Source organism: Podarcis melisellensis (genome assembly GCF_964234715.1).
Source record: "Podarcis melisellensis genome assembly, chromosome: 4".
Lineage (NCBI taxonomy): Eukaryota > Metazoa > Chordata > Lepidosauria > Squamata > Lacertidae > Podarcis > Podarcis melisellensis.
In genome coordinates this window covers 71,064,418-71,089,331 of record NC_138531.1, presented here as the reverse complement: position 1 = coordinate 71,089,331, position 24,914 = coordinate 71,064,418, and the positions used below count along the sequence as shown (strand labels likewise).

At 41.0% G+C, this 24,914-nt stretch overlaps 1 protein-coding gene across 36 annotated transcripts in view; it reads right to left on the bottom strand.

Moving 5' to 3' along the window:
* The window catches only part of ABI3BP (ABI family member 3 binding protein), a 140,680-nt gene that overhangs the window by 34,571 nt on the left and 81,195 nt on the right, over positions 1–24,914 (bottom strand). For 13 of the 36 annotated variants that reach the window (XM_081908358.1, XM_081908326.1, XM_081908337.1 and 10 more), the window contains 14 exons: positions 21,968–22,042; positions 20,707–20,781; positions 19,426–19,500; positions 16,425–16,499; positions 14,672–14,740; positions 13,543–13,584; positions 12,955–13,026; positions 11,799–11,846; positions 11,475–11,546; positions 9,958–10,026; positions 8,850–8,897; positions 7,643–7,717; positions 4,820–4,894; positions 953–1,027 (listed from right to left, as the gene is read on the bottom strand). In XM_081908358.1, the coding sequence (XP_081764484.1) occupies positions 953–1,027; positions 4,820–4,894; positions 7,643–7,717; positions 8,850–8,897; positions 9,958–10,026; positions 11,475–11,546; positions 11,799–11,846; positions 12,955–13,026; positions 13,543–13,584; positions 14,672–14,740; positions 16,425–16,499; positions 19,426–19,500; positions 20,707–20,781; positions 21,968–22,042 (945 nt within the window). The remainder of the gene's footprint in view (positions 1–952; positions 1,028–4,819; positions 4,895–7,642; positions 7,718–8,849; positions 8,898–9,957; positions 10,027–11,474; positions 11,547–11,798; positions 11,847–12,954; positions 13,027–13,542; positions 13,585–14,671; positions 14,741–16,424; positions 16,500–19,425; positions 19,501–20,706; positions 20,782–21,967; positions 22,043–24,914) is intronic. The other 23 variants (XM_081908343.1, XM_081908346.1, XM_081908347.1 and 20 more) reach the window with 13 other exon arrangements.

The following is a 24,914-nucleotide window of genomic DNA, read 5'->3' as shown; positions in this document are numbered from 1 at the left end:
TTTTCATATATTTAGGGAAGCTTTTAATGCTTATTAGACTACTGTATTTTAATATTTTGTTGGAAGCCACCCAGAGTGGCTGGGGAAACCCAGCCAGATGGGTGGGGTATAAATAATAAATTGTTATTGTTATTTAACACTTTGCTGTATTGGTCACATATTTGTTTTGCCAGATTCCCCTCAGCCTCTTATTTAGAAGAAGAGAAGAAGAAGAAGAAGAAGAAGAAGAAGAAGAAGAAGAAGAAGAAGAAGAAGAAGAAGAAGAAGAAGAGTTGGATTTGATATCCCGCTTTATCACTACCCGAAGGAGTCTCAAAGCGGCTAACATTCTCCTTTCCCTGCCTCCCCCACAACAAACACTCTGTGAGGCAAGTGGGGCTGAGAGACTTCAGAGAAGTGTGACTGGCCCAAGGTCACCCAGCAGCTGCATGTGGAGGAGCGGAGACACGAACCCGGTTCCCCAGATTACGAGACTACCGCTCTTAACCACCACACCACACTGGCTCTGGCATGACATTATTCCACAGATGAAGTTTTTTTTGCCTTTTATGACTTTTATAAGACTATGTTCTTTAACCACATAGGAATTTTTGGGCACTTGTTTGTGCCCATTCTAACTGGTGGTAGAGATTTTATCTGACCCTATTGACTGAGCCATAATGGTGCTTTTGAAATAGCCACTAAGCTTCTGAAATGATTGACCTTCCAGACTTTTCCTTTCAGCTTCATTTGAAATATCCCAACTTTTTTTTTTCTAACTCCCTATCCTGAACAGCATTCGCTATTTGAGGAAATTTTGCATAAACATATACGTTGAGCTTGACAACTTTGAGGTCACTGTTTCCAAGGAGTCTGCTTCTTTGCAACAATGAAATTAAAAGAAAGCTTTTCATATCATATTCCATCTCCTAAACTGGATCATTTAAGATGTTCAGATGTAAAAGTTATTTACCAGGTCCAGTCTGTGGGGTGTCTGTGGTTGAAGAGGTTTTAGATTTGGAAGGAACAGGCCGCATTTCCTTTCGAACTGAAAAAAATAACCAGGAGTGTTATACTTTTTAATGTTTTCCTGGAACAGAAATGTGTGTGTCTGTACAACAAAGCTTGTGTCTGTCCTTCCACAGGCAAAGAAAATATATCTGGATAAAAAAAGAACACTGAATCTGATATATACACAAACTTTAAACAAAGAAAAGACAGTTTTGCTTTTAATAACATTAAGAAAGCAATAACAAAAAGAAAACAAACCTGATCCTGTTTGAAGAACATAAATTAGGACAAGAACTCAAGAATACATTAAAATTGGCGAGTTCCTCCTCTTAGGAAATCTCAGCCACTTGTTTGTATGCCAGTTGTTTCAGCCAATTGATCAGTAATTAAGTCTGCATGAATTTGCCCCTGAATAAAACTATATTTTGAATGGGGGGAATCATATTTTGTTCTTAGAAGATATGTGAGTCATGGCATCTCTGATAGATGGCTGCCCTGCATCTGATTAAAGCCTCCAGCAAAATGGAAAGACCACCAGCGCTGAGATAAATGTTCTCATTGTTAAAACAATTCTTACCATAAATAATGATTTTTAATGAGAGCAAAATTAGGATGGTTGCTTCATTATTTCTGCAAGTTGTTTTCTCCTCCCAATGTGAGACAGCAAATTTGCTGTGGACTCTCTGGGCAGATACACCATACATTTAAAGCACATCCAATGAGCATTTACTTATCCCAGAGAATCATGTGAAGAGTTGTTTGTTAAGGATGCTGCCAGAGCCCGCTCAGCCATTAGGCAGGATGAGCCCACTGCCTCAGGTGGCAGGAGCTGCTGAGGCAGCACTCCCTGTGCCTCCTGCCTGCCCAGCCCCCTCTGCTAGTAGTGCAGAAGCAGTGTTGCCACCATCACTGATTTTTGGGAGAGATCACGTCCACTTAGGGTGAGATCTTGCCTGAGATCACATGAGATATTACCCCCAAGCAGCGCAATCTTGCCTGGAATTGATACTGATTGTGGCACCACGTCTTCCCCAGAGCCGGATGCAGCAAGGTGTGTGGTGGCAGCAGAATGGGTGGCGTAGGCAGTGGCAGATATGGTAGTGGCGGGAGTGGCAGCAGTGGCAGGGCAAGGCCATAGGTGCTGCTAATTGTACTGTATTGGCCTGAATATAAGCCTCACTTTTTTTCCACGTGAAAGGTTAAAGTGCGGCTTACATTCGCGACCTTACAGTATGCAGTCGGGAGCATGGGGCAAACAGAGCCAGGAGAGGGGCAAAGTGGTGCCCACCCCGTGTGTAGTCCCCACCCTCTCCCCCAAGGCCGGGAGAGAGTGGGGAAGGGGAAAGGCCGCTGGCAACGCAGCACAGATCCCCCCCCCCAGTATGCAGCCAGGAGCAGCGCGGAATGGAGCGGCTTATATTCAGGTATTTTTTTATTTTTTTCTCCCCCCCTCCAATTTCAAAGGTGTGGCTTATGTCTGGGTGCGGCTTATATTCAGGCCAATACGGTAACGCTGAGGAGGAAACTACAATTCCCAGGACTCTTTGGGTGAAATCATGTGCTCTAAATTTGTGTTTTCAATTCTACCTTATCCCAAAGAAACTGTAATTCCTGCCCTCTTTGCAATCAGAATACTTAAACACACATCAGGAGCTCTTTAAAGCTCCTTTGAGGCATACAGCCACATGTGAGAGGGCGTCAACTCTGTAAAAGTAGGGTGGATGTGCCAGCTCCCATGTCCTCAACACTCATCTTCCCCATCCCAACTTTCCCACATAGAGAATAAGTTCTGACAGGAGAGTTCTAAGGGTGCTCAAGCATCCCAAATAAATAAAACGCCTGAGTAGTTGCCCAAGATATCTCAGAAGATATATTCTTAACTTTGATACTGTAGGGAACAGAAGATAGCACTGTACAAGGGACTTGTGTCGACAGGAACCATTTGTTCCCAACAGACAGGAGAGTTTCGTTCTTAAAGCCAGGGCTTGATTCCCACCATTGTATTTTGATAGCTCTTGGTGCCTTAGCCTTCTTTTTGGAAAGTCAATTGCCTCAGAAAATAAACACTCTCATATGTCTAATGTATTGAAACAAATGCTTCTTTTTAAGGAGGATGCTCAAGAGCTGCCTTCTTCAGACTACTATATAGTGGAAAAAGTGACACTATTTATAATTCCAGTCTCCACAGAATGTAAATCAGCTCTACTGCATTTCGACATTATTTCAAACCTCACCAGGAAATCTTTTTATATACACAAAGCTTCTTTAAAAGACAAATGTGCTAGAAAATGAAATGCTTTAATATAAGATGTAAATATTGTACGGTCACATTCCATTCAAACAATCCACAGAAAAGGAGAGCTGAATTATAGCAACAAAAGCCTTTAAGCATTAAATACCCTCTACTTTCCATCTCTCAATTTTAACCACATAATCTCTGAAACATTCCAAGCCTCATTAGAAACCACATCCTGCCCTGCAAGCCCATCACAGAACTAATTCCAGATGAATCAGAACTGGTGGTTGACACTCAGTGGTAAAGGAAAAAGCACTTTGCCCATGCACCTTATCCTTTGTTGTGAGCTATATGTCAAATTAAGCTCTAAATCTTAACCGACGAGAAATGATCTTGCATTAGTCCTGTGACAAAACCAATGAGGTTTATTGTACGGGTCTACGCATTAGAAAAACAGTTATTTAAGGTGAAAGGGATCCAAAACACCACTGAATATAACCCTCTGTCATGCCATGATGTGTTATAAATATCCGTATAAAAAAGAAACTTATCACCTGGTTCAGTGACATATACATTGATTCAGCAGAATTTTGGATGACTCATGTCACATTTGCCATCACCCCTCACACCCCAACGTAAACTGACATTTTGAAGTCAGCTTATCGTGGAAATCCATTTGGAAATAGATTGTGAGAAGAACCAGGCATGTCCAGAAACTGGCAACTAGCCACTGATTACCTTTTTACTGTTGCACTCATAGAAGATAAGGCTAAGGTAAAGGACCCCTGGACGGTTAAGTCCAGTCGAATTTGACTATGGGATACAGTGCTCACCTTGCTTCAGGCTGAGTGAGCTGGCGTTTGTCCACAGACAGCTTTCCAGGTCATTTGGCCAGCATGACTAAACCGCTTCTGCCGCAATGGGACACCATGATAGAAGCCAGAGCGCACGGAAACTCCATTTACCTTCCCAGTGCAGCAGTACCTATTTATCTACTCGCATTGTTATGGTTTTGAACTGCTAGGTTGGCAGAAGCTAGGACAAAGCAAGAGGAGCTCACTCCATCATGTGGATTCAAACCATAGGTGAGGACAGTGCTCTGGTGCTTGAGGGTTTCCCACAGGCATCTTGGTGGCCAGAGTGAGGATATGATGCTGGACTAGATAGGCCATCTGTCCAGCAGCCTCTGCTTCTGTTCTTATGCATTCAGGTTTTGCTTCTCATAGGCATATGGTCAGCCACAGTGAGAGCAGGATGTTTTAGAGTGTATGTGTCTGTGGTGTGATCCAGCAGGGATCCGCCTTTGATTTTAGGGCATGCGTTTGGATATGGCTCTAGGTGCGATCCCTGGCATCTCCAGGTAAAACAAAATCAGGTACCGGGGATGAGAAAGAGCCTCTGCTTTGGTTCCCAAAGAATTGCGGCCAGTCAGAGTAGAGAATACTGGGCTAGGTGGACCAATGGCCTGATTCAGTATACGACAGTTTTATACATTCATAAACCGTGAACTACAGCAAAAGTAAGTTTCAATGACACAGGTTTGGCCAAAGACACACTTTGATGTAAAATAATTGTTGAAAGTGATGTGCTTACCTGGTTTTGTATGAGGTGTTTTTGGGCTGGGTGACGTTTTAGGCTTGGGTGGAACATGGCGACTCCCTTTTTGACCTGAAAGGTGCAAAAGTTGAATTAAAGTTGCATCTATACCAGCTTATTTCTTCTTGACGCAACAAACTATCACCTTTGAGTTTTCGTCTGGATCCCATTACGTTTCTGTGCTACTTTTTGCATGTTTTCAGGAAAGTGCTCTGGCCACAAGACAGGATAAAGCTTTCCCACACAAATGGAATTGCTGGGAAAGTAGGCCTGGCTACAGTTTGCATTGCTGAACCAGCCCTGCAGCAGATCCACATGTCATGCTGGAGCCCTTCCTTGCAAATGCCATTAAGGCAGGGATGGTGAAACTGGGGTTCTCCACATGTTGTTGGACTCCAACTCCCATCAGCCCCAGACAGCATGGCCAATGGTTAGAGCCAGTGCTTTTTTTCTGGGGGGACGCAGGGGTATGCATACCCCTAAATATTTTGTGAATCTAATGGGAGAAGAAACTAAAAATTTAAAATGTTTTAGTTTATTCTCTAGCACGGTGAATCGTCAGTTCCGTCGCTACTCCTGATGGCAGCCTCATTTCCTGTCATGGTGTTTCCTGAGTCTCAGATGGAAGCGAGCATTTAATGTGTGAAGTTACTGTGATCTGTCAGCTGTGTAATATGAGGTAATGTATGTTCTTTGTACTTTTGTCCATTTACTGTATTTATTTTTCCCAATTTGAACTATAAAATGGTGATTTTCTTGAGTCAAAATGAGAGTACCCCTAAGCATTTTTTTTAAAGAAAAAAAGCACTGGTCAGAGCCGCTGGTTCTCCCATCCTTGCATTAATAACTGCAGCTACTGCCTCCTTCTTCCTGCATTTCCAACAGATCTATTGGCAGAGAAGGGTGCTTAACGAACTACCTTAGGACAAATGCTAACTATTAACTGCTGGTTAAAAAGGAGAAAAAAATTATTCAACAAGCAGAGAATCTAAAATGCATGTAGTGGGTGTTCATAAAGATTAAAAAAACAAGAACAAATTTATACAAAAGGCCTTCCCACACAGAAAGAAAAGCTGGAAGTCAATCCAATGTGTATTGATACCAAGATACAGAATGATATGCTGATTATAAAATAAGTTGTGTATGGCCCCCTTATAACCCATAATATCTGTACTTGGCCAATATCCAAATTGTTACTGCAAGTCGCTCAAGCCAGACAACAACTTGCATTGTTTGGTTGAATAACACTGACTCTTAGAAGTAGAACATGGCTACATGGGTGGAATAAAAGACATAGCACATTATGTATGGAAATGTTGTTTACAGAAAGCAGTACAAGATAAATGACTTGTTCAGTTGGCTAAAAGTGTGTTTAGAAAGGGGAAACATTGTTCTGGTTGCTAAGCAGTGATTCATCCCGTGCTTTGATATTGTGTTATCTGTTGAGCATGCCAACTGCTAGGAGACTCAACATAGATATATATGGCTATTTTTAATGTACATATTTTATAACATTTTTGTAATTGTTATTTGTTTTATAAAGTTTTTATTTTTATTCTTAAAATCCATATCGCTCCCTTCATCATAGATGATCTCAGGGCCGTTAACAACAAAATAGAATACAATAAAATATGATACAGTTGAAACCACCAAACTAATCCATTACAATAGAATAAAAATACAGTGATCACTGTGTATCAGTGAGGAATATAAATGTACGTATTCAGAAGGGCACCAAAGGTCTTCAGATTCAGAAGGTCTACGTATTCAGAAGGTCTTCAGTTGGCACCAAAAGATGGACAGTGTTAGCCTCAACAGAACCAAAGCAAGGAGGGTGTTCCACAATCGGGATGCTGTTACCAGGAATGCCCTCCGGCAAACTAATACATCATCTGACCTCATGTACAGATGGTATAGCCAAAAGGGCCTCCCTAGGAGATTTCAAAGTACAAGCAGGACTGTTATGGGGAAAGGTGTTCACCTGTGTATATATTTGGTGTACATATGGTATTTTTATGTATGGGGTAGGAGAACGTTCCATTTGGCAAGAAAGTAAAAGGAATAAAAAACAAAATTTAAACCGATTTCCTCCTGTATTTTAAGATGCTAGTAAATTTCAGTGATCAGGGACCACCTCTCCTGGTATGCCCCATGGAGGACCTTAAGGCAAGTAATAACACCCTGAAGATCCCAGGCCCTAGGGAGATTAGACTGGCCTCAACCAGAGCCAGGGCCTTTTTGGCTGTGGCCCCAGTCTGGTGGAACGCTCCCTCACAAGAGACCAGGGCCCTGTGGGATTTGACATCTTTCCACAGGGTCTGCAAGATGGAGCTGTTCCACCAGGTGTTTGATTGGGGTTCAGTCGGATTCTTTTCTTTCTGTATAAGAACAAGCATTAAAGTGGCCTCCTAGCCCTCCACAGGTCCTTTATAAGACCAGTGGTAACAGTTGGCCCCGGAGAATATTAACCACTCTCAATTTTACCAGTGGACTGCCATCTGTCCAGATTTTAATTTGCTCTGAACTAATTTTAAGATGTATTTTAATTAACTGATTGCCTGTTTTTATGTTCTTTGTATACTGTTTTAGTTTTATGATGTTAATTGCCCTGAGCCCAGCTCCGGCCGGGGAGGACAGGGTACAAATAAATTTATTATTATTATTGTTATTGTTATTATGGCATTTATTTTGAGGACTCTTCCCTGAGTAGATATTCACGATGCACCTCTATATGTTAAATAGTTCTTAGTAGAGGAGACATTGAATATAATCAAACACTGAATATAATTGAGCAGAAACTCAAAATAATGAACCACTTACTAGGCTTGGTTGTTGTTAAACCAGGGCTGGGAGACGTTCTTGGTCTGGCAGGGACACGGCGAGTTTCTTTAGGAACTAAAAGGAATTGAACATGAGCCATTTTACTATAATACTACAGGGCTGCCAAATGCAAGTAGGAGTGGATGCCCACAAGCATCACTTCTACAAAACATATGCATAAGAAGTAACAACAAACAATAAGCCACCAGTGATCATTAGAGTGTGCATGCTGAATGGAGTTGGGTGATAATAAATGGAGGCATAAAGTTACTGATGAAATTAGCAGTTCAGAGAGATTTGAAGTCTAACTCTAAAATACAGAATGAAAAATAATTTGAGGCAGTTGAAAACAAATCAACATGATCTCATATAACAGGCTTCCAGTACCTCAGTGGTATTTTTCATCACATCTTGTTTTGTCTCAGGTTGTAGCATATAGGCTCTAGTGGGCCATTGAAAGGTCTTTAAAAGTATTTGTGCAAAGGACCTCTTTAGGCATTCTATACTCAATCGTAAGTGAACATGCAAGGCTGGACGGGGCAGGGGGTTAGAGCTAACACAAGCCCTATCACCGTTTCAGCTGAGGGCGATCTTCTTAAGGGAGTAGCCTCCTATGCTCCTGCAATCTCCCTTCATATTTTGAAGCTGTGACTTCCCAGAGCCATAAAATGCATGGGGAACCTCCACTTGTGAAGCTTGCCCTCCAACTCATGGAGAGCGACAGGAATGGCTTTATCCAGATGGGGAGTGGAGATTGGGTGTTCCTCTTGCATGTGTACTTAACACAAATATAGAACGTCTGAAGAGGGCAACTGTCTTCTGCAGCTGGAATGGCTTCATTATATTTCGGTCACTTTGATAGGTCAGAAAGAGCAGAGGAAGATTTTTGCCAGCCAAAGAGCATCTCTGGGTTCGAGTTGCTGTGATTTCTTGTGAACATATACTCTGCAAGACCCCGGTCCCCTAAATCTTTTATGAGTCCAATTTTGAAAGATGTGGGGTTTCAGTGCAATGTCGTCCTTTTCTAGACCCAGTGCAGCATGGTGATTTTAGTAATGTTATGGAAGAGACACTAGCAGCTAAGAAAGCTGAATGTCAAGGTGAAATGATGAAGAAGAAAGTACAGTATGGTACAGAAAGGATTTGAAATTCTATTGCAAATTATGAAGGCAAGCAAATATGATCATCCATGATTAAAATGTTTTACCCATTGTTGACTTTGGTTGTTCAGTTCTAAAAGTAACTGCTTCCATGTCTGCATCATCAATAATATTAGTAAATAAAAAGGCATGTATTCAATAAAAAGCTTACAAGTCATTATAAGCATAACATGAAAAAACACAGCTTTGATTCATTTGAAGCTAGCACTCATTTAATGCATTTTATTTTGATTAACTTCAAGTTACAACTTCAAGTCGATACAAGTTTGTCCTCTGATAATTCTAAGTGGAAGTATTTCCAGTGTAGTGGCAATGAATGTACATTATTTTGTGTGTTCTAACTATTTTCCCTGCATGGGATGCAGGCAGCACTGTGGGTTAAACCACAAAGCCTAGGGCTTGCCAACCAGAAGGTCGGCGGTTCAAATCCCCGTGATGGGGTGAGTCCCTGCTCCTGCCTGGCTTGGTCCCTGCTCCTGCCAACCTAGCAGTTTGAAAGTATGCAGTGCAAGTAGATAAATAGGTACCGCTCCAGTGGGAAGTTAAACGGCGTTTCCGTGCATTGCTCTGGTTTGCCAGAAGCGGTTTAGTCATGCTGGCCACATGACCCGGAAGCTGTACGCCGGCTCCCTCGACCAGTAAAGCAAGATGAGTGCCACAACCCCAGAGTCGTCTGCGACTGGACCTAACGGTCAGGGGTCCCTTTACCTTTACTATTTTCCCAAGGATGAAGTTCCAAGTGCAGCTACTACAGAGGCTGTTTTCCTTAAGAAGAGAGAGAAGTGGATTTCCAGTAGACCACAGTACTCATGCTTCTTTCAGTTTTGGTAGCCTAGCTGCACTGTAATTCCGTGCAGTTTCTCTAGACTGCACCATGTGGGGTGCGTCCTAGCGACTAGCAGTTGGGAGGAAGAGGGTTCTAAAAATGAAATAAGTACTGGCAGTGCCCCCCCCCCCCGTTTATGCAGGGGTTACGTTCTGAGGCACCGCAAGTGTCAGTGAAATCATGTATAAAAGCCTGCAAACACCCTGTTCTGCCCCCTTAGAATATTTGACTGCATTTTTAGGAAAAAGAATGAAGTATTCCAGGCTGTGCCAAAATAGATAAAAAGCAAAACTGATGGATGAATTCATACAAAACAAAGATGAATTTACCAGGCTTGGTCTGGGGCACGTCAGGGCTGAGCCAAGTTTTTGGTCTGGAAGGCACAGGGTCTCTTTCTTCTGGAAACAAAATAGAGCATGCAAGTTATAAATTGGTACATTGTTCAGAAATCTTATTGTGAGATCAGATGCAATGAATGTGGGTACAACATGCCTCTGTCTTACTTCCTACTAAAGATAATGAAGAAGGATAAAAGAGAGACGTGCAAAGGAATTTTTAAAAAGCATGTTTTGACTTTAGGTGCAGATTATAAGAATGGATACAACAGGCTGGCTGCCCTTGGAAACTTGACAGACATTTAAACACACAAATATTGATCCAGAGAGACCCAAACTACTTTGATTTGGCAAAGCTCCATGACTAGGTATTGAATCAGGGGCAGGATTAGAGAAGTGCGCCATCTGCTCAGGTGTCATTGGATCAGTTTCAGGTTTTATGGCTGGAGAAGGCAGATAAGACCCTTGGAAATTTGTGCCAATGGCACAAAGCTTGACTGATACAACATAGCAGGAAGGGGCTGAAGGGATGGTTCCAGGGAATGCTGAAATCATCCTTAAATGAGTGGTGCACTGCAAGAGGTGATGGCTTGACCACTAATTAAGAAGCCCTCGTGGATCAAGAGGTTTGTGGCAAATCTCCCAATTGCAATTTTTTCTTTCTTAGGGAAGGTGGTAGCTGCTTAACTTCAGGTGCTCTTGGAAGAAGTGATTTATTTGGACCCATTCCAGTCTTGCTTTAGGTTTGGCTTTGGGAATGAAACAGATTTGGGTCACTCAGATATATGATCAGATGGATTTGGAGAGAGACAAGTAGGACACTGTTTTTTATTAATCTCTCAACTGTTGTACTGCTAGACTGACTGCAGTTCAAGAGTTGGAGGCATGGTGAGTCAGTGGTTCCACTTCTATCTATAGGATGAGTTCTGGATTTTTGTTGAGGACTGCTATTGATGTGATTTTCTTATTTTCCTGCTCTGCCCTGGTATTGCATTGTGATGAAGGGAAGATTACAAATACTCTTACATAAAAGTAAAACTGAGAGTAGTTATATATACTATTAGAATATGAAGACAAAATGAATGCAAAAGGAGCTGCTTAAACACTCAAAATACTGGATAAATTCAAGTGAAACATTAACACATTAATAAAATTAAAGGTAAAGGTAAAGGGACCCCTGACCATTAGGTCCAGTCGTGTCCGACTCTGGGGTTGCGGCACTCATCTTGCTTTATTGGCCGAGGGAGCTGGCGTGTACACAGTGCCTTGTTCAAATCGAATAGAATGAAGTTTGACCAAAAAGTATAGAGAAGTGTGGAAGCTGTGTTTGATGGCAATCTTCTTATGAAGAAGATTTTTTGGGGGGGTGGTTGTTCTTTGATGGAACAGCAAAGAAATGGTTTGGAAGTCAATGACAAGCAGAAGAATCAAAGTGCAATTAGTGTTTCATAAAGTTGTAAGAAGGATAAACAGATTAAATATACTTTTCAATGAAGTAAATAATCCATTACCCGGAGTAGCTTTGGGACCATTGAAAACATGAATATGGAGGTTAATTGAGTCCAAGTCTGTAATAAATGGTACTGTTGGAAACAAAACGGGGGGTGGGGTGGATTTGAGATTAGGCCTGTCTTGTCTGAGTCACATATGAGATAAGAACAAGACACATGTGCATTTCAGAAAAGAAAATGCATTTCCTATAATACCACTTGGTTTTACTTAATGTTTACATATTTGTATCTTCTGTTGATAGTGTACTCAGAGCGGCATGCATCAACAATAAAAAAATCAAAATAAAAAACAGAAGAATGTAAATTTCAGCGAAGCATCATTACCTAGTTCAGACTTGGGTGGCTCAGTTCTATGTGCAACAGGTTTCATGTCTATACAAAAACAAAACAAAACTTTTATATATAATAAATGATGCTTCTTGCCAAAATGGTGAACAAAATCATAAGAACAATGACAAACAAAAATAGTAAAACATAACAAGGAGTAAACATATAAAATAAAATATGAAAAAAATCTTAATTTACACTGAAAACAATATTACTAATGTCTGCTGGTAGATCAGAAGAATTATTAAATTTTACTAAAGATAAATCAATACTTATTAATCTATGTGCCTTTAAAATGTCCATGCATGTATTCTTAGTAATTTTCTTTCCAAAATTGTATCAAATCAAAGGATAATCTAGATGTCATGCTAATGAGCAAAGTGAGGAAAGGAAGGAAAGTGGTCAGACATCAACAGTGATGATTATGCACGGAGATGTGAAATGGCAATTGTGGGGTGGGTAACAAGAGGCTATCTTGACAACATACTTGTAATAGACCTGGTTTTATAATGCTAAGGATGGAGGAATCATTCTATTTTTTGCACGTGCTGATTCATGAATCAGTTCCGTTCCATTTCTTCCTCAATCTTTGTATGCAATTTAACTCAAAACGTGCTTTTACATGTGCGTTTTGGTAATTTTTTGAGCAAAGAACTGTTATTGCAAAATTCGGAGACGTGTGTGAGAATGAAACATTTAACTATATTCTGTGTAAAGATAATATTAGTCCTGGAAGTGCAGATCAATCAGTTTGCTTAAAAATGTAGACCAAACAAAACACTCAAGCACCCCAAAGCGATACGTATATATTATTACTATCAATGTCTTAGATCCAAAGAACTGTAAAAAGAGTTCCATTTGCAGAACACGTCTTTCCACAAAAGCACCTGCAGCCCTCAGAGGACCCTCTGGTTTGGTGTTTTATGCAATGTGAAGGAGAGGGTCTGAAATTGCCCCTTCTGCTCTTCCTAGGGCACCACTGAATTCCAGCTATTATGGGCTTAGAATGAAATCCTGCACTTTGTTTCGGTTGCAAAATTTCCTTTAAACTGAATGGGGTGTATTCATGTATTACCGAAGGCAACTACACCCATGGAATGTTACTGAGATGCATACACAGACCATTTTAAATGTGACAACTGAGGAAAATTACCAGGTTTAGTATGCAGCACATGAGGGCCAATGGTTGTCTTAGGACTTGAAACACGATGCTTGACTTCTGGAACTGAAAGAGAAAACTTGGTTAGGAGCTGTTAAAGACCAATATGTTTGGCTCTGGCTTTTCAGATGCGAAGGTGAAGGTGATGAAACAAAATCATGCTGTGGGAAAGAAGTGCACCAAGGCAGACAACACAAGAGACTTCGAAAGGAAAGTTGCCATAATACATGTATAAGGTTGGTTAAAGTGATTCATATGATTCGCGGCCATTTCTGGAGCCTAGCTTAAAAAAGGAATGTGAATCACACACGAAAGACTTGACTGCAGTGTAATGTGGCTACTTCCAGCTGTTTTCAAAAGGTGACAGAATCACTGTGCGAGGAAAGAAAAAGTAATTCTGTGGGGTGGAAATGAAAATGGTTACAAATGTGCTAAGTGATCAACATACCTAGAGAAAGGGTGAATTTTAATGGGGGGGGGGAAGGATGGTGTTAGATGACCTTTCAGAAGGAGAAAATGCAAATGGTTTTTGAGAAAAGAAAGTGAACAAGACCAGTCAGTGCACGAGGAAAACACCATTACCTACTATTGGAAGTTCATTGCTAAATGTAATAGGCTCCGAAACTGCACCAGAAAAAAAGGTAACGATTAAAATGAGGAAAACCTTTCAGAATGAATGTAATGATTGCATTACCCTATAAACATAAGGCTACGCTACTATTTTAAAGTCAGAGTTTGGTACAAAATCTTAGAATCAAGTGAGTTAACAGTGGAAACATACACGCAAGAAAATATTACTGAAGATCCACAATCTGGAAGTCCATTTCTGCCTCTTAATCTTTAGGTCAGGGGTGGCTAATCTGTGGCTCATATATGATCAACCAAGAGATTTTTGTTAGGGTCTAATAATTCTGCAGTGTTTTGTTTACAATTAAAAAAAAAATAGGGGGGGGGGAGTGGTTTCCCATCTTTGTCATTCCTACCTTACCATGCAGGATGTGGAAGGTTGGCCATGGGTCAAAGTGCCCTTCAGCCTGTAAACAGTTAACCACTCCTGCTTCACTTGCTTCTGTAAGGGCTATCCTGTTTGCGAAGGCTGGGGATAGTTGGATGGATGTCTGCTGCTATTATTTCGGTTATCGTTCTGTTTTTGCAGTCATATAATTTTAATGGATTATTTATTGTATTGGTTTTCAAAATAGTTTTCTGACACTGGGAAAGGTGGACTAGAGTGATATTTTACATACATACATACATACATACATACAATCAAATGTACCTCTCTGAGAGGCAGTTACTGCCTATTATATTTTTATTTGGAATTTGCTCTGTTATTCAATCAGACCTCCCATTCACATTCTTCAAGTACATCTGGAAATGTTAAAACAGTTGAATAGTCAAACTGTTAACCAGAGGCCATGTTTGTGATTGTTTCAGACCGTCAGCCTAGCAGGCAGGATCAATTGCTCACAATCTAACAATCCCAAGTGCCAAAATGCTGAGATCTAGATTGATGGGAGTCTAGACAGGAAACAGTCTAGTGACCAATCAAGATGGCACCTGCAGTATATTTGCAGTCATACCACCAGAGCTCTGTTCAGGGACTATGCTTGAACAAGGAATGCCTACATGAGTAGCACCAACAAAATCTCTACCAGCAATGACATCACAGAAGGTTTCATTAAGCCCATTTGAAAAAACACATAATTACCAGATTTAGTAAATGAGGGTTCTGGTGCTGTGGATGGTTTAAAAGGAAACTGATCTGCTTCAGTTACAGCTGGGGAAAAAGATCGGTAAATAATTCAAGCGCATGCCAACTCAAAGGATGTATCTTATGGTTCAGATGACATTTATCTTAAAGACTGATGGTGCATTCCTTTGCATGTTTACTCACAAGTAAGTTTGCTGCCTTCAGTGGGGTTAGTCTCTTACTCAACATGTTATTGTGATGCACTGAGCCAACATTCAGTATCTCATACCTTTCATCTCTCCAGAACTCTCAAGTGTACTCCACAAGGATGGAAGCACTCCTAATGGTCATGCTCAAAAGAAGACGTTTTTCTATATGAAGTCTGTCCTGTTATACCCAACATACAAACACCTTTTTTTTTGTTTTATAGATGCATTGTTTCAGCTTTAATTTTTTGCTGAGCCACAGCAAAATGGTCTCTTTTACAAGCTCCTTTTCCTGAGCAAGACTCCACCATTCAGAGGAACTACTCCCCTTGATTATCTGGTATGACTTATTTTAAAGCATCGGAACTCAATATATTACAGAGTCTGCTTGTACCTTCTCAGGCGCATCATCTATTTAACCACGATTCCACAGAAATTTCTGAGCCAGTCTGGTTTGAATAACCAGTTGATTCAAACCATCAACATTCAAACCTAATTATGAAAGTTTATTTGATTCTGGAGGGTTTTATATGACGGTTTTGTGTCAGTTCAACATTTTAAACAAAAATATTCCTAAAAGATTCCTTATGGGATTTAATGGTAAAACAAAAGGGCAATCAGACTGAGTGTACTTGCGCTATTTATTTTGAGATTAAAATTAATTTAATGTATAGAGTTTACAAATTTTCGCAGCTGGGTTACCAAATACTTTTGCTGGCAATGACTGTGGAAGTATGATAAAAGCTGACAGGCTGGAGGATTTGGCAGTTGGGAGGAAGACTGGGGCTGTGGGATTCAGATGCTAACTAGATGTGTCTACGGTAATTCCTAGCAGTGAAACCAAGTTAAACTGTCAAGCTTTGCTTAATAGGATATGACATTCCACTCCAGTGCATTGGTTTGAATTATTATATACTCAGCAGGAGTTCCTATGACATGCTTTAGTGCAAAGTGGGCCAAAAAAATGTGTTGTTGTTTTGAGGGAAGGCAAAGTGTTGCAACAGATTCTGTCTCAAGTCTGAGATACTGATAGCACTATGGTACATCATATAGGAGCACTGGGTTTTGGTGTGGGTTTTTTTGTCAGCAGTCTATTGACCTGAGGAGTTGGCAGCTTTGCAGAAGAGACAGGCAGACGTATAGACCTGATTCTGTCATGCTCATGGTCCCTGTTGCTCCAGTCTTGGTATGTCACAAATGTCTGCAATATGTGGCAACTGTAGCATCCATGTCATAGACTTGGTTTCTCATGTGTTAGTGGTCAAGAGTTTCACCCATGCAAGAAAAGGTTCTTGAAGATTTTTGCAGAAAATATGGGGCTAGTAGGATAGGGTACGTTTCACATACTGTACGTGGGAACTACTCTCCTAAAACAGCAGCAGCAGCAATGTCTAAGGTGGATGTTATAGTAGACTAACCCTAAAATTTGAAAGGCTAGCAAAATTCTAAAGATGAAATTGTGGTAGAAAATGCACTTGTAGTAAATGAAAGGTTCCTTGTAGTAATGAGAAGAAATTAAAAGAACCAGCTGGATAGAGACAATTAGCTGAAGTAAAATATATTACCCATTGTTGCCCCTGGATGTCCGACAGTGTGAGAAATCTTAGTTGTGGTGGGAACTGGAATCAATTTGCTGGTAACTGTTGGAGTAAAGGATAGTCTCTTAAGAAAGGAAAATCCGAGAGTTCAGGATTTTAGAATGTGTATTCAAATAATGTGCGGCGTACTCTGTTTTAACGGCATTTTTGGACTGTCTACCTAATCATAAATATAATCAAGTAGTGTAGTATCACTGTTGGATTTAATTTGGGAGACCTTGATCAGAAAATGCATGGAGAGCATGGCTATATTTACTATCCTCCAGGTTCAGAGGTAGCAAGTATCAGTTGCTGGATACTCAGCAGCAATAGGCTATTTACTGGGTTCACATCCTGCCAATGGGCTTCCCTTGAGCATCTGGCTGACTACTGTGGGAAACAGGATGTTGAACTAGGTAGACTTCAGTCTAATCTAGTAGGGCTCTTCTTATGTTCTTGTGGGATTGAATCCTTGCTCAGCTCTAATGTTAACTTAGTGGTCTTTGACAAATCCATATTTCAGCCTATTTTACTCAAGGTTATCGTGCAGATAAAATAGTTTAGTCTGATGTATTTTGCCCTGAGAAACATAAATAATTTAAAGGCAAATATGATATTATACAAAACATCAAGTCCTCCTCCAAAGCGAGTTATTAGAAGATGGAAGCAGATTCATATTTGCTGTCATTTTACTAATTCAAAACATCTGAAGTGGCACCTATAGTTCTCTAAAACAGAGCAGGAAATTTTTAGTCCTCCCCTCCAGACAGTGTTGGATTGACCATTGGACATGTTGGCTTGAGCTGATGATATTCCAATGACATATGGAGGCCACAGATATTTCACCCCTGCTTCAGAGCATTCAGAAGATCATGTGGCTGAGTTATTCAAGCACAATGAAAAGCAGAAGGTAGTACTGTTTTAAAGTTGGAATAATACAGCCTGATCCAGTACCAGTACAAGTGGAGAAAATGAGGCTTCTTCCAGTGGAATATCTTAAGGATAAGAGCAAAAGTCTACAAATCCATGAAACCAAAATGTTTCATTACTTCCATAAGTTTTTAAAAGGGAAAGACAATGCCCAACTCTGCAGGTTGCTGCTTAACAAGAGGGAAAGGAATGTTGAAGCTAATTTAATAGAAATATGAACGTGTTATATTTAGCATACAGCATATATTATCCATCCTAAGAAAGTGAAAAATAATACATCAGTCGTCAACATCCATTCCAAGGCACACACACTGTCAACCTGGCACATTAAAGCCTCTCTAGTGCTAAGGCAAACAGTACACAAGGGAATTGTGTCACCAACAGGAAGTCCAACTGCTTTTGACTCCCCTGTGCTAATATTTCAGATTTGTATGTTTAGCTGAGTACACCAGAGAGTAGCTGACCTATAGGAGACAGGGCAAGCTTTAGGGTATAGATCAAGTAACACAAACCCCGTTCTACTTCTGACTCATAACTAAAAATAGATGCATGGTACTTATCCAAGCATCTCATCATTTTAATGGCCAGTTTCCCCTTTCAATCTTGGTGAAATTCTGTGACTTTCCTTCAACTCTACAAAAGCATGAAGAAAATAAACAATATGGAAATTTCAGTTTACATTGCAAAAGGCACATCTGTTGCCTCTCATTTAAATCTCTGGATTAATCTTTATACATGGATGGAGAAGACTACATGTTGCACAGAGCACAGCTGTACTTCTTATTGTCTGAAAGCTGATAGTATATCTGAATGGAAAATATATTTCCAACTATATGTGCCTGTGTGTTTATTCTCTATATTTAATTCAAAGTCCTTGGGCTGCACATGGCACCTTCCTATACTATGTGTTTTACTTCAAGCCTAGTAGAGGCTTTTGAAGTCCCTGCTTTCACATTGGAGACATACCTAGATTTTTCAGGGGGGTGGGGGAAATGTAAGGGCTTTTCTGGTCAAAGTACTGTGAGAGGATGATTAAGTCATAGCTAAATGGGAAATTGCACCCAAGCAGCTTGGCTAGAGTGGGTCTTGCCATCACAGGTTGAAGAAACTGGTTAATGCAAATTAAAGTGCCAGATTTCGAGGAACATATTAAGATTGAATGGTTTAATTGTGCTTTATCAAAGCTGTAATATGAAAAATATCAAAATGTTAGCATATATCACATAAGTCTGTTTAGTTCTGCAGAAATTCTCATGAACAGAGGTAGCATGAAAAATAAAAATAAAAATATTTGCTTGGGTCTGAAATCTGAAATATCTACATAAGAAGGGGGCAGCGGTGCTCACTTGAACTCCTGACTGCTGAGCCACTGCTGCTGATCAGGAAGGAGAGGGACGAGGAGGCAGGGAGATCAGTGCTGGGCAAATGAACTGGCACAGCCAATACAGCTCTCCTGGTGGTACATTTGCACCACACAAATCTCCCTGCTGCCTCACCTTCCAATAAATAGCTGTAGCTCAGCTGCCAGGAGGTCAGGTGAGCCCCAGCACCCATAGTACCATACTTCTTTGTATGGAATAGAAGTAGCATAGCATTTATTTCCAGTCAAAATATTCTTTCATTGAGTTTTCGTTGGTATTTTTCTTGAAACCTCTTTCAGAATTTTATCCCTGTCATTATTTATTGCTAGTAGTGACTGAGCTAGCAAATCAACCAACATTAACTTAATTGTCAAACCTGAGCCAGATTTCAAACAAATTAGGTAATGGCAACTTAATTCACCCCATTACAATATTTTAACTTACAAAACAACAGAACTATAAGCTTTGACATGACAGCAAAATCTAATTTGGTGTTTAGAAGCTGTTTTTAATCTCAGACTGTTACTTGCGATTACAAATGGAATTATATTGCATTACATGTTCTAAGATTATATAAGAATGAATGCACACGAACAACACATGTTCTGTTTTTGTGAACTGCATGTCCAAGTCCGTCAGAAGAAAGCTTGATCCATGCTGTGGAATAAAATAGTTATAGGAAAGTACATAGCAATTACCCGGTACAATCTTTGGCTCTTCCAGATGGGGAGGGATTTGGGGCTTGGAAACTGGGATTTTTGTTTTACTGGGAGCTGAAAGGAATAAAAACGAAAAGGTCATTTGTATGTGCCCTAAGAAAGCAGCTCAGATAGCACTGAGAACTTAAAACGAGGGGGAGTCCTTCACGACCAGTGTTGTGTGCTCACCTAAGTCCAAAACTACATAGGAGTATCCCAAACAAACAGTTACTGAGATACCAAGAACTGCATGACATATACAACAGGCTTATGCTATGCCTGTGTGATTATTTTCTTTTCGATCCTTTCCCCTTAAAAATAAAGCCATATTACAAACTAGTCTGGGAGACTCAAAAGTAGTTTGCCAAATGTCATGGAGGGGCTGCTACTTGAGTTTAAAAAAATATTCTGTGTATACTTTGAAGCAAATCTTAGCAAGTCAGACAGGTAAGTCTGCACAGGGTTAAAAGGCATGGCCCCTTGGGCTCACAGAACTAGTCTCACCGTTTTTTTGGAACTTGATCAATATTTGAAGAAAATAATCTATTTCCCTGGGATGCCTGCAAACCGCTATGCATTTTTCTTTCAGCAGTTTCCTGTCCAACAAACAGCACAGATCTCCTGTTTTTCAAAGATAAGGTCCTGAATGCTAACCTTGCCTTCCCCACTCCTCTTCTATGATTGGAGGGTTGGGGGGGTATTGTTTTGTTTTTTCTCAGACCCCAGAGATAGTAAGCATCATAAAAAAACTGAAGCACCAATATTGTGTTTTGTGCTGCGTTCAAAGGTCCCACTCCAGTGTTTTGGCACCCTGACAGACTCCCAAATACTGAATGCATGCAGAGAACCAACACTGGGAAGTACCTGTGTACATTTGCATTTGCCAGATCCTACATGGGATGCATATACATAAGTCTGCTTCACCATATTTTTTGCATTCATGTAGAATGGTTAGGACTAAACTGAAACATCCCTGACTTTGTCGCCCTGCTTGTGAGCTATGGAAAGTCCGACTTCCAGCCCAGGGGGTGGGCTGAAAAAGTCCATAGTACATTTCCGCTCTAATGTTCTAACTAGGCAGATGAGTGGCACAGGAGAGGAAGGGGAAAGGAAAGAACCGACTCTGTTCTGTAGCTTTCAACAGTGTCTATTCGCAGCCCATTCCATGTGGCCCATATTTAATAGACCAACCATCTATAGAATAAATGGAGGCATATACAGAGTTATTTAACTATTACAATTATTCATCTGTCACTTCATGTAAACCTAATTAATTATTACCCTGTGTTGTTCTTGGCAATTCAGGGGTTTTATAAATTTTAAGTGTAGAGGCTTCCCATTGAGGTTCTTTTTCTGCTGATGAAAAAGAAAAGAGAGAGAGCAATAAATCATGCGGGAATTAGACAGTTATTCATAAAAGATGTTTAAAGTTAGATCTATTTGCGTGTCGAGGTCCCCAGGTCCACCCGAATAACTCACACATCACACAGAAATTTTTGTTTAAGATTTTTGGCATAATTTTGGCCACAACTTTATTAAAATACATGTGAGTGGTTGCGTAGGCATTGGTTGCGACTATCTGCCCCCACCATGGGGGACAGACTGACATTCCGCACGATGCGAAAGTCAGAATGGGGGAATACATTTGGGGGTTACGCGGAGCAGGAAACCTGCCTTCACCCCAAATGCAACCAGGAGCTCATTGCTATGGCCCGAGCCCCCTTGACAGAGTGGACAAGCAATAGTTAGTCCCCAATTCCTTTAACGGAATCCCTTGCAGCAGCAGCATTAGAGGGGCAGGCACAGCCAATCCATGCCCCTCAACCAACCAAACCATAAACCAATGCCTAACCGCGAACCTTACAAGTTGTGACGATTTGCTACGCAGTAGGCAAAAACCAAATGGCCCCAGCCAATCAGCCAGATGGACAAAATTCCTACCAGGCCCCCGCTCCAAAGCAGACGACCCCATGACAGGCATAGCAAGGTCAAAGCGAACAACCCTATTCTAGGGAGGGAGGGACGAGCAATCCAATGCACGGGCGAAAAGAGGAAGCCCTAGCCTCGTGCAAGGAGTTTTACTATTTCTGGCTGTCAATCAATAAATGGCAACATTAACTTCTTCCCAACAACAAGGGAAGCCCCAATCGCATCAGTGGCCAACGATCAATTAGCCCGCCCTCCAACTTTGGAGTGTCCTTCCGGCCCCCAACGCAACACGTGCTCTCCATGAAGGAGAACACGCTTTCCCATTGCCCAGAATCAGTATATGATTACTTGCAATTAATATAATATAAAATATATTAATATAAAAATAGGGTTCTTTCTGATTCCTGCATGGTTTTCTTATTATAACTGTTTACACTGAAATATTTTATGAATATGAATATATGAGGTAGCGCGCAAAGACTGAAGTCTACACAAAGTTGACCCAAAAGGGTTTTGTATTTCCTCAAACCAACAACATAGCTTTTTTCAAACAGGCTAACTTTGAATTCAAACAACATCAATAATTACAATCCATGGCATGAATTGTTATTACCATGTTTAGATTCTGGTATTTTGGGATGGGCAGAAGGTTTAGGTGTAGAAGGAACCAATTCTGTTTCTGGCAGAGCTGAAAGACACAGGTTGTATTATAGATTTTTGCTTCTTACTGTCTTTTTTAATTTTCTTCCTAGGAAATTAGAATCAAATAAACTAAAGTGAAGGTGAAACAGGATGTTTAAAAATTGTAAATTTGTTGCAAAAAATATACCTCTTAAAGCCTCAAACAACAGCAAAATCATATTTGTCTATTCTTTTCCAGTAACTCACCAGATGACTTTAAGAAAGCCATTCTCCCTCATGCCCAGGTGATCTATCTATAGGAATAACAATATTAGCCTACCTTACCAAGTTGTTTTAAGGATTACAAATATAACGTATGTTAAGTACTTTGGACTCTCTCAAGTGCTATCAATTACATATACTGTTAAATAATATTTTCATTACTCATGTAATGGTTGATTATGCTGATTATGTAATGCTGGAATTGATGCATAATTGACAAGGCTTGTGGTAGCTCTCACAAGAAATACGTGTGGAGGAAATTAGTAAAGCTGCTTTAAAAATTATAGAATACTACATGCCAATTCATAATCATAGGTAAAAGAAGGACTTTTCCATATACTTCTGGATAACAAATTTAGAATGCTAGGTCAAATACAGTGGTACCTCGGTTTTAGAACAGTCCTGTTTACGAACGATTCGGTTTACGAACTCCGCACAACCAGAAATAGTGTCTTGGTTTGAGAACTTTACCTTGGTGTAAGAATGGAATCCAAATGGTGGAAGGGCACCGGCAGCAGGAGGCCTCATTAGGGAAAGTGCACTTCGGTTTAAGAATGGTTTTGGTTTAAGAACGGACTTCCGGAATGGATTAAGTTTGTAAACTGAGGTACCACTGTACAGATATAACAATAAATTATTATTTTTTTGTGTGTGAAGTGAACATGCTGCAGGAGGAAGAAAATTTAAAGGCTCATTTTGTGGTTTGGAGCAAATTGCGGTTTCAGATTTCATACAGGAAGTTCTTCAAAGTGTAGTTCAAAACCACAGTTTGGTCCTTGGATTAACTAACTATGGTTTAGATAAACCAAGTTCCCTGGCACAAAGGGAAACTGTAGTTTGTTCCAAACCACGGGCAGAAGCAGCTTCTGGGGGGAGGGGTGTAGCTGCAGTAGTAGCCTCCTAACAACAGCATGGCTGCTGCTTACTCGGAGGGGCAAGTGGAACAATGGGACATGTGCTGATACCCCAGGGGGAGAATTGGTATGGCTCCCCCACTGTATCTCTGCAGCTGTGACCTCACAAAGCGTGTTCTCCCTAGCAGAGAGCACGTGTTGCGGTTGGGGAACAGGCCGCCCTCCCATGACTAGGCAAATTGTCAGCAACCCTGGCCTTAAGGGTTAATTGGGTTGCTGGGGGATTTTGATTGTTACCAATTTGGAGGAGGAGTCAGAAGATATAAATAGATGTGCCGGACGTAGGGACGTCCTTCTTGGACGTTTTGCATCGGATCACATGGAGCACTTGGACAATCTTCTCATTGTCTGGTTACATTTCTTTATTTCTATAATTCCCCTTTCCTTTTAATCCTCTCTAGTCCCTTAAATAATTTAATTCCCCCCTTTTCCTGTTCTATTTCCCACCCCACCCCTTACCCTGCCCTGTGGGAAGATTCTCCCTGTATCCGTGGCATGCCTTTCCCAATAGGGAAAGAGCCCCCATTAGGGGCTTTCTTTCGCAAAAAAAGGTTTCCCCCATTTCTCTCGTTGAAATTGTGGGGCTAGTCAGGGCTGTTCCCAGCTTAGCTGGAATCACTTGCGTTTATGGTATCCCCATAGGTTGGCTTTATTTTGAGTGTGTGCAGCGCTGTTGGCCAAATTTTAAGCTAGCCTTGGGTGGGAGCACTAATTTGGTTTCCTTTAATATTGCTATGAGACTAAGATTCTCAAGAGCAGAAACTGGGAGGCCTATTCGGCCTGCACATTAACTTCCAAGCCTAAGTCTGCTACAGGTAGCAGTTAATTGTTAAGTCTCTGACATGTGACTCATTCTAGCTATAGGAATGTATCTGCTTGCAGGCCCAGTTGCTGCTAATGTATATCTGAGGCAGACAGAGGGCGGCAGAGGCTCTCTGTGCCTCCAAGGACTACGAGCACTCTGTATATGCTCTTGAACTATGCCGTTTCTGAGCAAGTTTATTTTCTTTAAGTTTTTTTTTTTTTTTTTTTTGCCCTGTTAGTGGTGACTGCCATTTTAGAGACAAGCCATTGTGGCTTAGTGGCTAAAGTGTAGGACTAGGACCTGGGAGACAGGGTTCATATCCCCCTCTTAGCCACCTTTATAACAAAACAAAACTAACTGCTCCTTTTGGGCTATTCTGTTGCTGGGTAGTTCTGCCCATTTGTGATAAAAGAACTTTGGGTTTCTTGAAGGGGTGCTTCCCTCAAAAAGGGCTAGCAGGGGTACCTGGACAAGCTGTGGGCTACCTCAACTCTGCTATTTCACTGGAAACAATTATGCCTGGCCTAGCAGGTGATCCTAGGGCTTTGCCCTAGAATTCAATGGCCTGGAAGTGTTTCCGGCCTGAATAGTGTCCCCATGTCCACGAAGCATTGGTTTCACTGGGTCAGCGCATAGTGCCGGTAATGCCTAGGTTGCAGGATTGGTCCCTGTATGGGACGGCTGCATGCTCCCCCATTGCTCTACCTGGACACTTAGGTCCTTTTGGTGGTTACCTCACTGCGAGGGATGTAACGGGCGCCACGTTTGCAATATGCAAGTGGGAGAAAGCACCTTTGTGTGCCTGCATTGCAGTTTGCTCTGTGCGTTGCAGGGCACGGCGCTGCACGGGCTGCAATTGCATTGCATTGCATGAGAGATTTGCAGTTGCATTGCACGGAGGGTGTGTGTGCATTGCACGGAGTGTGTTGTTGCGTGGC